The sequence below is a fragment of the Diabrotica undecimpunctata genome, chromosome 3 (genome assembly GCF_040954645.1).
Source record: "Diabrotica undecimpunctata isolate CICGRU chromosome 3, icDiaUnde3, whole genome shotgun sequence".
NCBI lineage: Eukaryota > Metazoa > Arthropoda > Insecta > Coleoptera > Chrysomelidae > Diabrotica > Diabrotica undecimpunctata.
In genome coordinates, this window is record NC_092805.1 from 36,024,349 (window position 1) to 36,038,339 (window position 13,991).

At 34.8% G+C, this 13,991-nt stretch overlaps 1 protein-coding gene across 3 annotated transcripts in view; it reads right to left on the minus strand.

The window, feature by feature from the left end:
- LOC140436679 (tetratricopeptide repeat protein 28) overlaps nucleotides 1-13,177 on the minus strand; it is a 43,071-nt gene extending 29,894 nt beyond the window's left edge. For 2 of the 3 annotated variants that reach the window (XM_072525713.1, XM_072525712.1), the window contains exon 1: nucleotides 12,626-13,176. In XM_072525713.1, coding sequence (XP_072381814.1) covers nucleotides 12,626-12,649 — 24 coding nt within the window. In that variant the 5' untranslated portion in view covers nucleotides 12,650-13,176. Of the gene's footprint in view, nucleotides 1-12,625 lie in introns of all 3 variants that reach the window. The other variant, XM_072525714.1, reaches the window with a different exon arrangement.
- Between the last annotated feature and the right edge of the window lie 814 nt (nucleotides 13,178-13,991).

Genomic DNA, 13,991 nt, shown 5'->3' on the forward strand with positions numbered 1-13,991 from the left:
AGTGAACGTATTATCCAATACAACGTGACTATAGGGCGGAAGTCTTTCGGAGGATGGGTACTGGTTACTAGCTCGTAAAAAATATATTATTGTGGTCTGGTCTATATGGATATTCCGACGAAAGGTTATTAAATTATTGATGAATGCTTATAAGCCGATTAATGTTCTACAAGTATTAAATAGTCGGAGAATTGTCCAAAAATTAAGAACGAGATTGGAGAAAAGAATTGATTATAGTTTTTACAGTCTAAAGTATATAAAGGAATTACGTAGAGCAATAAATCAATCACGTGATAACTGATACAGAAATCAAGTGATAGAAAAGAGAGGTTGCGTAGACGAGCTTACATAAAACACAAAAAAAAAACTTAAGTCGAGAGCTTAGCAAATACAGTACAGAAGCAATTCTTGTCAAATAAATCCACTCAACCCAAATAAATAAATATATGAAAAATATCAAAAGAATATCTCCCCATCCAACCACTGTGCGAAAAAATCTCGATAGTATACGGGATAGTATACAAGACCGAAGAAAAAGCTGAAGCGATGAAAAACTCCCTAAAATTATTTTCAGACTAAATAATCATCGAGACGAAGATATTAGCTTCATAGAAGAAGTAGACTATAGCCACAGACGGTTATCTAGAGACTTACGCAAAAGATTAATAAAACGCAATAAAGCAAAAAAGGCTGAACCAGATAGTATCACAAACAGGACACTAAAGAATCAACAAAAGCGATTTTGTTTATAACATAAATGAGTGGCTCAGAGGCAAAGGTGCCTAACCCCAAAAATTTCATTTAATGGATTAGGCTTATAACAAAGAATATAGACGCTTAAGCGTCTAAAAAAATATATTCTTTGCTTATAATTTCTGTAAAAATCGTGTGCAGAATCAGCCTAAACTAAATTTTTGTTGGTATGGTGTCTCCATCTATAAACTGGTTTCCGCACTAAAATATCGTAGGAATCTTGCGGCAAAACTACCTAACCAACAGAAACATGAGCAGTGACGCATCGGATCCTTTTGGATCCAATTTCAACGATTTAGATAGCGGTTATAGTTCAGGTTATATCCAGGTTCTTCAAATGTCGAGTCTTCATGTAAGACAGTTACAATATTATTAATATAGAAATATGAAGCAAGCAGGATATTCCTTAATATAAATTTATAAAAAAATCACAGAATGACGGTATTAGTCATTCGCTTCGGTTTCGCTAAGTAGAAATCGTTTGATTTCTCTTTTTGTTATAAAAAAATGTGGCTTAGACTGTTCTGCCGCAAACATATTTGTAATATATTTTTTTATTGTTCTAGATGAAAATAATGGTGATTTGAGTGAAAAAAGCTCAAAAAATGAGTTGCCGAACACTAAGAATAAAGAAAATGATGAACCAGAAGGCAAATTGCTCCAAAATTCCAGGGAATAAGAAATCTTGAAAATCGTTTAAGGTATAAAAGGAAGTTGGCCAGGGAGAAAGGAAAAGAATATGTCACGGAAGAAGGAAAGCATTAAAAGTGGTAAAGAACTCGTAATTGGACCATGTTCGTTCATTAGTTTTAGCACGAAAACAAGAACATGGGACTCCTTTTCAAGATGAAAGGGGCAAATATCCACCCCATAATAAAACTAATATTGAAGACGAGCAGTATTTATGTGGCTTCATTGAACTGTTACCAGCATACGGATCACATTACTCCCGACGAGATAACATAAAAAGAAAATATCTTTAACCAACTTTGGACATGTCGATCATGTATCGGGAGTATGAAAAAGAATGCACAGAAGATTTAAGAAAACCCCTCTCGCTGGTTATGTTTCGCAAAATTTTTAACATTAAGTTTCATTTGCATTTCCATGCATTACATAAAGATATGTCAAAACTGTGGCAATCTTAATACTGAAATAAAATCACCTGATATTTCAGAAGATCGTAAACAGGATGCAAAAGTTGAATTGTAATTACACCAATTCAATCACAGCAAAGAATATCAGATTTAGTCTTTGATCTTCACAAAACGCTTCCTACTCCTAAGTTAAGTACAGGTATAGTTTATTTGAAGAGACATCTGTGGACTTATAATTTGGGCATCCTTGATGAATTCACAGAAACAGGACACATGTATGTCTGGCCCGAAAATAAGACATCCTGAGGAGCTCAAGAGATCATGTTTAATAAACCAACTTGAGACGCACTTACCTGACCTAACTGAATATCTCATCTTGTATAGCGATGCTTGCAGGGGCCAGAATCGGAACATACAGGTGGCTTTAATGTTAAGCAATTACGTGATGGATTCGACCGTTTATGGAAATTTATTTTATATAACAACAAAATACTAATAACTTTTGTTTTTAAAACTTCCACAAAATTTATTATAATGGCTTATCACTACAGTTGTTTCGACAAAGTCTTGAGAAATGCTTCAAGCGAACTAACACCTCCCATAGGGAGAAAAAGCAAACTAAGTTTAAAAATAAAAGTAAAAATGGCAAACAGTACAATCTTACGAAAAATTACATGTTTCAGCAGCATGAGACCCAACCATCAATAGCAATATAAAGAAAATACAATTGGCCTAAAATTATATAATAAGACAAGCGGTTAACGTCTCTAACTACATGTAAAAATTTATTTCCTTCTCTATCCTTTATCCTTCGTAAGGATGTGGTGACGTTATGGTATTTGATGAATGGTTGCTATCCAATCTTCTCTCTCCTGGGCGCGGTGTACTGCCTCAGACAGAGAGTAACCGGTAGCGTACTTTATTTGGTCTGACCATCGGAGTGGCGATCTTCCTCGGGTTTTTTCACCATCTACTTTGCCTTCAACCACCAACCTCTCCATGCCTTCCATTCCTCTGGTAATATGTACAAAGTACCTCAATATATTTTGGTTGATGATTCTGGTCAGCCTAGTATTAATGTCGAGTTCTGTCATATTGAGACATTTGTGCGATGTGCTGTCCAGGGTATGCGCATCATTCTACGATATACCCACATTTCAAATGCCATTATACGTCGTGAGTCGGACTTTTTAATGGCGCATAGGTAGCGATAGGAAAGATAAGCGTCCGTACTAGGCGCAGTTTCGTGTTCCTGGTTATGTCCGTATCTTTCCAGATTTTAGTAAGTTTGAGCGTTGCTGATCTGGCCATTGTAAGGCGTCGACGTATCTCTTCTTCGCATCCACCATTGTTTGTGATAACAGAAGTAATTGAAACGGCTTACCACTTCAAACCCCGTTACGTTTAGTATTTCCGGCTGGTTATTTCTAATTCGATCGATTAATTCGTAAATAATATAATAAGTAAATTTCCGCCACGTTAAAGTGGAAGGGAGAACCTTCCGAGCTCCGTTTTTTTTAAATGAAACTTCAAATTTAAAGTGGATGATAAAATTTGGTCTTCGTTTATAATCTGTTTATTTTTATCTGTGCGTCTCCAAGGATGCGTCATCAGCTACCCCTCATATACCTTTTAGAACCTATAAAAACCTGTATACCATTTTTTCAGCTTTTTTTCTTTACTGGCCTCTGGACGACCTGCTGGCTGCTGGCGAGGAAAACAAAATTTAATTTGCCAAATCAAAATCGTTGGCCAGGTATACATACCGAGAGGAAGCAAATCATGCGGTTTAAGGAAAGTAACGACAAATACGAAGAATGGCGCTTAACGCTACCACTAACATTAAGCGGCTTCACAGCAGCAAAGGCCTCTTATTTACTTATTCCGTGGCGTTACAACCCTTCGTGGGTTTTAGCCGATTCAACAACATGGCTCCACTGTTTTCTGTCTTGAGCAACCTCCATCCAATTCTCCACGCCCATAGTGCTTAGGTCTCCTGCTATATTATCTCGCCACCGGAGACGAGGGTGTCCGCGTGGTCTCCTTCCAGTTGGAACTTCCTCCCACACCAGTCTTACTGTTCGTTCGTCAGAATGTCTTCTGAGGTGTCCTGCCCATTGGAGTCTTCTGGACGTTATTTCTTTTGTGATGTTGGCCTCTGGGTAAAGTTCTTCGAGCTCTTTGTTAGTTCTTATCCTATATTGTCCTGATGCTTCATCCAGCACAGGGCCAAAGATCTTCCTTAGGATTTTTCTTTCCCAAACACATAGTCTCTCTTTGTTTGCCTTTGCTCTTTGTACGTCTTGTTAGTTGTTTCGATTTTATAAGGTTTTGGAGGACAAAAAGACATCTGTTGCCGGCCTGGATCCTGTTGTTTATTTCTTGTGATCTGTTATTGTCTTCAGTTATTGTTGTTCCAAGATACTTGAATTCTCTAACGCGCTCAAAGTTAAAGTCATCGATGGTGATGTTCTGACCGATTCTGTCTCTGCTTTGGTTATTGCGGCTCATATACAAAGGCCTCTTGCATACCCCATTTTTCAGAGCATTCAAGATCAAACTAGTAAGTCTCCTCACTATTATGTCATACCACTTCTAATGGGACGTAACCTGTTGGACCTTTGTACATCAGAATTTCTTACTCCAGGGAGTCTCATATTACTAGGAGTTGGGAATTACTAAATTTGTACTCTGATCATTCTTCACATTTCTTTTTGTGTTCCGTAGAAGTCGTGTTCCATCTGTTTTGAGAAGCTCTGCTGCTGTTTCTTTTCACTTGTTTGACTAAAGTATTCGTTTCATTTCGGAGTCGCTTATAGTGGTTGTACGCTTGTTGCGTTTGTTGTGTTCTGTATTGTAGTATAAGTATTCCGTGGATTCCGTATTTAGTCCTTCCACTCTGATTTTTGTTTGTTGGTATCGTATCGTGCTACCCATCTCTTGGGTGTGAAGTATTTTATGATGATTCCTATTTTACATAATACTAGGGTATTGTCGCTACCTACATCTGCTGAGTTAAGGCATCTGACGTCGATTATTTTTGATGGATGCATATCTCTGTTGGTTTTAACAGAATCTATTATAGATCTTTGTCCGCAGATGTTATTGAATATATTTTTTTGTTGGTCTTTGTGGCCAAAAAATGTGTTGTTTATTTTAAGTTCGTTATTCGTGCAGAAATTTATCATCAGTTCTCCATTTTCGTTTTTAACATTCTCGTTATGTTTTTGCTTAATTCCGGGCATTACTTGGTTGCCTACTCAAGCGTTAAAATCCCCCAGTATTATCATCTTCCCTCTGAATTGATCTACTACCTTGTAATTAGTCATAAAACGCTTCCCTTGTTGTTTGAAGCCTGTTATTTCCGGGCCATATACTCCGATGATGTTCAGGTCTTCCTTCTCCATTCTTATCTTTGTTGTTACAATCCTTTCTGTATCGACACTCTTTGCTGTTATTTAATTAAGGAATGAAATTCCAACATTTGATAAAATTATGACTTGATAATGAATCAAAAACAGATTGATAAACATAAATTCTAAAAGACGCGCGAAGTAGATAAAATGGTGCAAAAGATACGCTCATAAATAGAAAAGTAATGAAGTAATTTAAAAAATATATGAAACTGACTATGGTTCGCTAAAATAGATAAAGTGCATCGATTTGAGTATTAAAATTTTATTTTCTTATGAGCACTACGGTGCAATGAATTTACTGGGAAATAAAACACATACCTCGTATCTCTTGAACCAGAAAAATAATAATAAATGTTGATTGTTTTATGTACGAAGTATAATCCATTAATAAAAACAATAAACTGTTCATTCTATACTTGTGGGAACTTAGCAAAAATATTGTTCGTAACCTGTTTTATTGATCTTAATACACACATTTTACATTATTTTAAGATTTTATAGAATCGGTGGTTTCAAGGCAACAACACGAGATTGTAGTTGAGTTGTCATTGTCAAATAAAACAAAGTGCTATTGTGCTATTGCATGACTCACAGATAATGGCTTATAACTGTTGAAATGACAATACTACAAAAAGGATTGTCTTTATCTCTAATAACTGTAATATAATTGTCTGTTCAAAATTACGATTATATCTCACAAAATATCATACTTGATGAATATTTTGCAACTTTTGGAGGTGTTTTTCTTTCTCGTGGAAGGGGTGTTCGGTAGCCTTCCTGACTTATTTCTTGTCAAGTGTATAGATACTTTTCTAGAGGGTTAAAGCTGTTGTACGCCATCAGTGTTAGTAGTAAAATTTTATTAAGTTGGGTAATTTATACAATAATAAAAATTCCAACACAACTTCGTTAGACCACCCCATACTAAAATTACCACGACACTGACCGTACCTCTCCAATACCCGCGTCCGAAGGGTTTGACATGCGGTGTATCAGCTTTCCGTTGTTTTGAACGTCGATTTACCGACAAAGGGATAGCACGCGCCGGCCATAAATAGACAGTTTTGCCCTATCACAGGATCGTAAACCTCAAATATTGAGAAGAAAAATACGGTATTTCACGTTGTGTTGGTTCCTGCCTTTATATTTTGTCTTTTTTTATATATTTTCTATTTCTCTTCGCCTACGAAGAACGTCACTCCACGTTCTGTGAGATTGCTCTTTAGGTCGGTAAATCAACCCGCTTCAAAAAAAATTGGAAACTGATGCACCGCAAGTCCAAGCCTTTTGACGCGGCTAGGACAGGTAAGGTCAGTGTCGTGGTAATTTTACTATGTCTAACGAAGTTGTGTTGGAATTTTTACCTCTAACCCTGATGTCGTACATCAGACTTAAGCCTTAATACTGACCATCAGAATGGTACGACTACATTTTGGGGTAGGTCGAGTGTATTTATCAAAGAGCAAATATTTACTAATTTCATAGTAACGTGGGATGCCAACTGTTGTCTCTTTTCTGATCGTTAATATCGATTTTCTGTTTCTCTTTGTCGACGTGAACTAGCGAAGAGAGCCATTCCACGAGCTGTCTGATTCCGGCTTTAGTTATTTGATACACAAACTTAGATAAAATACAAAACAGTATTTGTTATTAGTTTTAAGTCGAGTTTTAAAGAAACACACATATTTACCAATGTTTATAAATTTCTTGCAAAAACCCTAATTTTCGCGCGTTTTAAGACCTAAATTGTTTTTACATAATTTAAAAACGATATATTTAAGAGAAAAGTTACTAAGAACATTTTTTTGCTCAAAGTGAGCCAATTAACCTAAAAAAACTTGTTAAGTACGGACAAAAAAATTTAATTTTACAATTTGTTGAAAAAAAATATTTAAACATTTTTTTTCTCTTGATAACATGCCCTATTGTTATAAGAACTACCAGGATTATAATAATTATGTGAGGCAAATTCAATTAATTAATGAATTTAAACTTTAAGAATTTTAAGAATTATTTTTTATAATGTTATATCATGTATACGATTTTTGGTTCTAAAAATAATTTTTTAATATTAAAAAATGGATTTGTTTAAATTTAATAAGAGTATAGGGAAAAATTGTATATAAATAACAATTTAATATTTATAAATAACATATATGTAATATAATTATATTTTAAATAAATAAATACAAAATAACAATAAAAAGGCGAGTTTGTAGAAGTAGAAGAAAAGATTTGTACATCCTGTAGTCATTAGCTGCTTGGTTTTATATAATTTTGCAATGAAAATATGATGAATGTTATTATTTTAAAGTTCTTAAAATTATTAAACCCCAGTTTAAAAAACGAAATAGCAAATTTGGTGTGTACACTAGAATAACTTGTGAGTACATTCCGTAATTAAATTTCTAACTTCTTTAAAACTTTTGTTGTCTGCGGCAATATATCTTTTCACTTCGCTCGATACGAACTCTATAGGGTTGCGCTCACAGTGATACGGTGGAAGGCGAAGAATTTTCAAATTGTGTTGTGCAATATCTTCAATTACATATCGATCGTAATTTGCCCTATAACTGTTGACAACTTAAAACAGTTCTGTTTTTAAATAATTGTCTTCAAAAAATATATCTTTCGATAGAAGCCATGTTTTTATTTCTTCCTTATTGGAAGCAGTGTTAGAACCTTTCCCAAATTTCCTGCTATGATAAGGAGCATTATCTATAACCACCCAATGGATTTTTTAAACATAGAGATGTGCACAAGTACACCTGGACCCAAACTACAAGAAATCTAAAATCAATTATAGACTATGTCATCATAAAACAAAATACTAATATGCAAGTACAGGACACAAGAGCATACAGAGGAATAACATGTGGTTCAGATCATTATATCGTAAAATCAAAAGTAACCTGTCCATTTAGATATAAAATAACACATAATCAAAAAAAATTGTCAACCCCAACAAGAAGAAACTTTGGAATAAAGAAGTTATAATTTGGATAGTTTGACCCAAGAGAGTACAAGAGTACTATATCAACAAAGACTGGATGGCAAACTAATGAATATAACTGAAACATCAACAGTAGAGGAGGTATATAAAAACGTAGTCGTTAGTGTTAAAAAAGCTGCAGAAGAAGCACTCAGCTCTAACACTCAAAGACAAAGTGAAAAACTATGGTGGAACAAAGAAATAGAAGCACTCGTAGAAGAGAAAAAGCAAGCGTATATCAGATGGCTGAGCAGAGCAGTAAACAACAAAAAGATAGAGATGAATACCTGGAACTCAAAAGAATAACAAGAAGAACAACAGTAAAAGCAAAAAGAGAAATGTGGGATAAGAAGTGCTAGGAAATTAATACCTATCTGGGAGGCAGAAAATGTACAGAAACATGGAAGTTCCTCAGTAAAATAAGAACTAACGAAAGGAAGAGCACAAACATTCAATTAATATCCACACAAAAATGGGAAAAGTACTATGGGGAACTACTGACAGAAAATAGGGACGAATACTTAACTCAATCACCAACAGAGGTTAATATTGAAGGAGAAGATATAACAATACAAGTGACAGAAATTAGAAAAGCTATAAAAGAACTGAAAACGGTAGGTCTCCAGGACCAGGGGATATCCCAGCCGAACTAATAAAATGTGGATCACAAAAATTGTTTAAAACCGTCACTTGGTGCATAAATCAATTTATATATGGTTCTCCCGTACTCGACGAGTGGAAAATTGCTTATATTTCGTCGATCCATAAGAAAGGAGATAAGCTTAAATGTGAAAACTATAGAGGGATATCAGTCACTAGTACATTCAGCCGTTTGTATGGACGAATAATTAGAGACCGCATTGAGAAGGAATACAAAGACCAAGAGGAAGAAGAACAATCCGGTTTTCGAACAAGAAGAAGCTGTACTGATAATATCTTCTGCCTCAAACAACTAATAGAAAAAAAATTAAGCACAAATCAAGAAACCCACCTCATGTTTATTGACTTGCAGAAGGCGTACGATACAGGTCCTGTAAACAAACTCTGGAACGTGTTACGACAGACGAATATTAGTGTCACCTTAATAAAAGCCTTAAGAAATTTGTATGAAGGGTCAACATCACAAATAAAAAATGGAAACAGACTATCGCAAAGCTTAATAAAGGTCTACGTCAGGGGTGTTGTGTATCACCGACCTTGTTTAAAATATATGTTTCAAAAGCATTGAAAGAGTAGAAACGAAAATGCAGAGGCATGGGCGTAGACCTTGGAGAGATTTGCTTGTATACATTGCAGTTTGCTGATGACCAGGTTGTTATAGCAAACGATAAAGATGATCTGGAGTACATGACAAGGAAATTACAAGAAGAATATAGAAAGTGGGGACTAGAAATTAATACAGAAAAAACAAAATACCTACCAATAGGTACCGAACTATCGAACATCACATTAGAAAATAACGAAATCATCATGCCCTGCGACCATTACACACCTAGAAATCGTTTTTGACACAACGGGGAAAGATGAAGAAATAAAGAAAAGAATAACACAATCCAGAAAAACAATAGGTTGTCTAAACAGCGTACTGTGGAGTCATGAAATAGGAAAAAGAAGAAAACACAATATCTACGAATCTCTTATTAAAAGCAGTCTATTGTACGGAGCGGAAACTTGGCGAATAACCGAAGAAAACTGGAAGCAGTAGAAATGGACGCTTTTAGAAGATCAGTAGGAGTGTCACGCAGAGAGAGAATACGTAATGATGAGATAAGACTGCGAATGGGGGTTGACGGCTCTCTAACAACAGACATAGAAAGAAAACAGCTGATATGGTACGGACACGTCCAGAGGATGGATAACTCAAGACTCCCAAAAATAATTATACAATGGATACCACCAAACCGCAGAAAAAGAGGAAGACCCAAGAAATCTTGGAGAGAGGGAGTAACGAAGGCGATGAACGCAAGAGATCTTAGAGGGGCCAATGGGATGATAGAGTGTCATGGAAATTAGGCATCGTATAACGTCGCAAGACGTTTTAAAACCGATTAATATATATCTATAACCACAACTGTTTTTTTTTTCTGGTAAATTAGGAATTAGATATTGTTTGATTGAACCAATTTTCAAAGAGTGGACCATCCATTTCGTCATGCTAATCTTGGGTGTTTTTCTTTGCCAGAAAAGTCAGTTCTGCTCTATTAACAAAACCATTTTCCCATCCTGCATGTAGGAGGACAAAACGAGGACCACGAGCTGCAGGAGCTTTTAAGCCTGTAGTCAGGAGACGAACAAATGCATCCAGGGCGATTTAATGCACGTTTCTACCTATTATGTTGATTCGCTGTGGTCTAAGTTTACCCATGACTTTATAAATAGAGGATATTGTAGCCTTCTTCGCGGTATCGACGAATGAATCGTAGATAACGACGACGCCATGTCCTGTTTCTCAATTAAAATCGACTTTCTACACCTTTTTTCAATTCTATTCTAGGAATACCGCTTTTTTCTGCCTCAACATATTTATTTTCAGGAAATGATAAAATTTTTCCTGATAACCCGCTATTTCGTGACGCTACCCGTGACGAATTGGCCCCGTGGCGGTAGTTCCGTGACGCTCGTCTCAGCATTTTACTATACAGAAAAAGAAAAAGTAATACAACACCAGTATAGAAACTTCGGTTCAATAATGAAATTTACTTTCAAATGATATTTACTTACATTTTATTATTAATTTAATATTTCTTCTGAATTTGACAACGTCAAAATGTGTGTCAAAAGAAAACAACATATATGCGTCTTTCCGCGTCTTTTCCAACAGCGTTTTCTGAATTTAATTTAAACTTATAGTTACCGAGATATAATATTTGTTTATAAGCCAAAAATTGTTTAAAATTTTAAAAATATCCTGAGACCGCCCAAATAATTGATTTGAATTATATAAAGTGCGTTGGATCAGACATTGGACCTTCTAGTGGAGTGCCCGTTACACAGTGGGGAAAGATGTAAATTCGGAATCCCGGAGAATTTGAGAGGACTATTCTTAAAGTGCGGTGCCAAAGCGATTATCCAATATCTAAAAGCAATAAACTACTTATACAAAATTTAATTGTTATGCTATTCAATTATTGTTAATACTTTTTCTTTTTTCGTTAATAGTCTTACAGGCTGATGCGAGTTTGTAAATAAAAAAAAGTGCGTTAAATAGGCGGAGTGCGCTTTTATAAAATATGTTAAAAAATTGGCAAAATTATATATTTTAGTTTCTGATATACCTACAGGATTTTAAAGAATTTCAATTTGTTTTATTTAAATTGCAAAATTATTATACGAAATCGATTGAATCAATTTTAAAGAAATTTGGTAGACTTTTTTTATTATTATGTTATAAAGATTTTATAGGCGAATTATGAAGGTGCAATCTAAGTGGTTGAAGAACATTGAATATGGAATTGCTTGTTTTCCCCCCTTTTTTTTTAATTTATTACAATTTTGCAGCAAGGGTAATGAATTAAATATCTTACAGTAAATTTAGTTATTGCTGTTTTATTTCATTACGACTTTACTCAAAAATAAATGGATTTAAAGTTATACTATGTTATGCACAAGGAAAGTAGAAAAAAACCGATATTTTTAATCATTTAAATATTTTGCTTTTTCACATTTACCACACAACTTTTTCTGCAAAAATCAGAATGCCGCCTCTCACATCCACATCAAAACCGATCCGCCCTGGTCTAAAATTGTTTGTTACTACTCCAAAGAACTCATCTTTAGTAGAACAGCATAAAGCCCTGTAGCACTAATTTAAATACACCAGAAAAAAATACAAAATTAAACTAAAAGAAGAACAATTCGATAAAAGTGTTAAGGATGAAATCATTAAATTAAAAACCAAAAAGATGTATAAATGCATCCAGAATTTCCATTTTTCTTTTTCTTTCACAAAAAGATTCATTGCATTTTTATAAAAATGAAAACAATTTAATTGCTTTAAAATAATACCTAGATCAACTTAAGAGATAAAAAAATATCAAGATTCCGAAAGTACAGAAAAAGGTACAGATGGTACCGAACTAAGCAGAAAAATATGAAATATCTGTAAATTGCAATGAATCCTACGATTTATTGTAATTTTGTAAATATGAAAACAATTTGATGACTTTAAAAGAATGGACCCGACTAGAAATAGAAAATCTCCAGCATTGGAAATTCCAAAAGTAAAAAAAGAAAGTAGATTGTAACGAAGATGGGAATATGTGATAAAAGAGAATCCGACGGTCCAGAGAAAATCTTGATTTTTTTTAAACTGCTTTACATGTTTTAGCATACCTAATCTAACTCTCTGATATCTATTTCGTACATACCTCTGTAAAATCTCGGTGTGACATGTTCGAAGCTGGAAATTTTTTTCGAAAATCATATTAGCCCACAACAATGTTTTCGAAGATAACTACTTATTCCGCAGAAAAAAGTTCTCACAATGGTCACTTTACTAGACACCGTCCATAACTGCATTATTTAAATAAATGTTCCACGAAAATCACGACTTCATCCCGACTTTAATATAAAAAACGCACATTCCAACAGCGAGAAAAAGAAACAAAACAGTCAACAAAGTTCTTAATTACGTTCCACATAAACACAATTAAAAACCATCCTAGTTAAATCCTCCAAACGTCAAATATGAAGAGTTTCTTGAACTCATGAATTTTTCGCCGATTTATCAAGTCGACAGATCACAAACAAGTGCACATCTCCTGGCTCTAACAGTAATTTCAATGCTCGTTTCGATATTTACTCTTTGCACGCATTCTTTAGCACTTCACGGCCATCTTTGAGATAGGAATGCAGGTAATGCCTTCGCAGGTGATTTGATTTAGTCAGTACGAGATCGGCTTTTGTCTTTTACCTGGGAGAAGAAAGAGACATGATGACGTGGTAAGCGTAAAACAGGTAGAGGTACCGCTACCAGGGGCATACCATCAATAATTGGTTATAGTACCAAATTCTGCTGGTAACGAACAGTACCGGGGTTGTGTGTAAAGTCGGTACTACCTATCATCGATTTAATTGTTTACATAATAGAATTAAATGAACAGGCACACCATTAAAAACAAGTTAAAATTATTTTTTTCTTTTTATTTTAAACAATATTGCATGTTTTTCTTTAATTCTTTGTTAGTTAATTGATATTATCACTCCGTTAGTTTGTCTTGTGTCACGTGTCCTTATATCGTTATTTTCCTGATAAGCGAATATTTCCTATTCATTTATGTTTTCGACTTTACATGTTTTATTACAACGGTATTTCCATCTATATTCAATTACGATTTTCAGCTACTCTACATAGTACCCTCATTTCTCTTTTCTCCAGCATTTAAATATTCAGTTCTAGATATTTTGGGTTATGTTTTTATGTATTTGTTTTACAATTTTGCACTGTTTAGCAAAACAAACGTATATATACACACCGGTATTTAGGCGCCACGCTCTTCCGGTAGGGATCTATGGAGGAGTATCACCAAGCCGCAAGCCCTTATATCTTGCCGTACTGCTCCACCATAGGCCGATCAGACACCAGCATATTCTAGTCTAAGCCGCAGATTCATCTAGAATTTTAAACTGCTGCGTTAGCCTTTTTATTTTTCTGTACACCGAGCTGGGGCTCGATCTCACATCACATCAATGTACCATTCGACAGTGAAGCGAATGAGAATCGGCCGTCTAGCC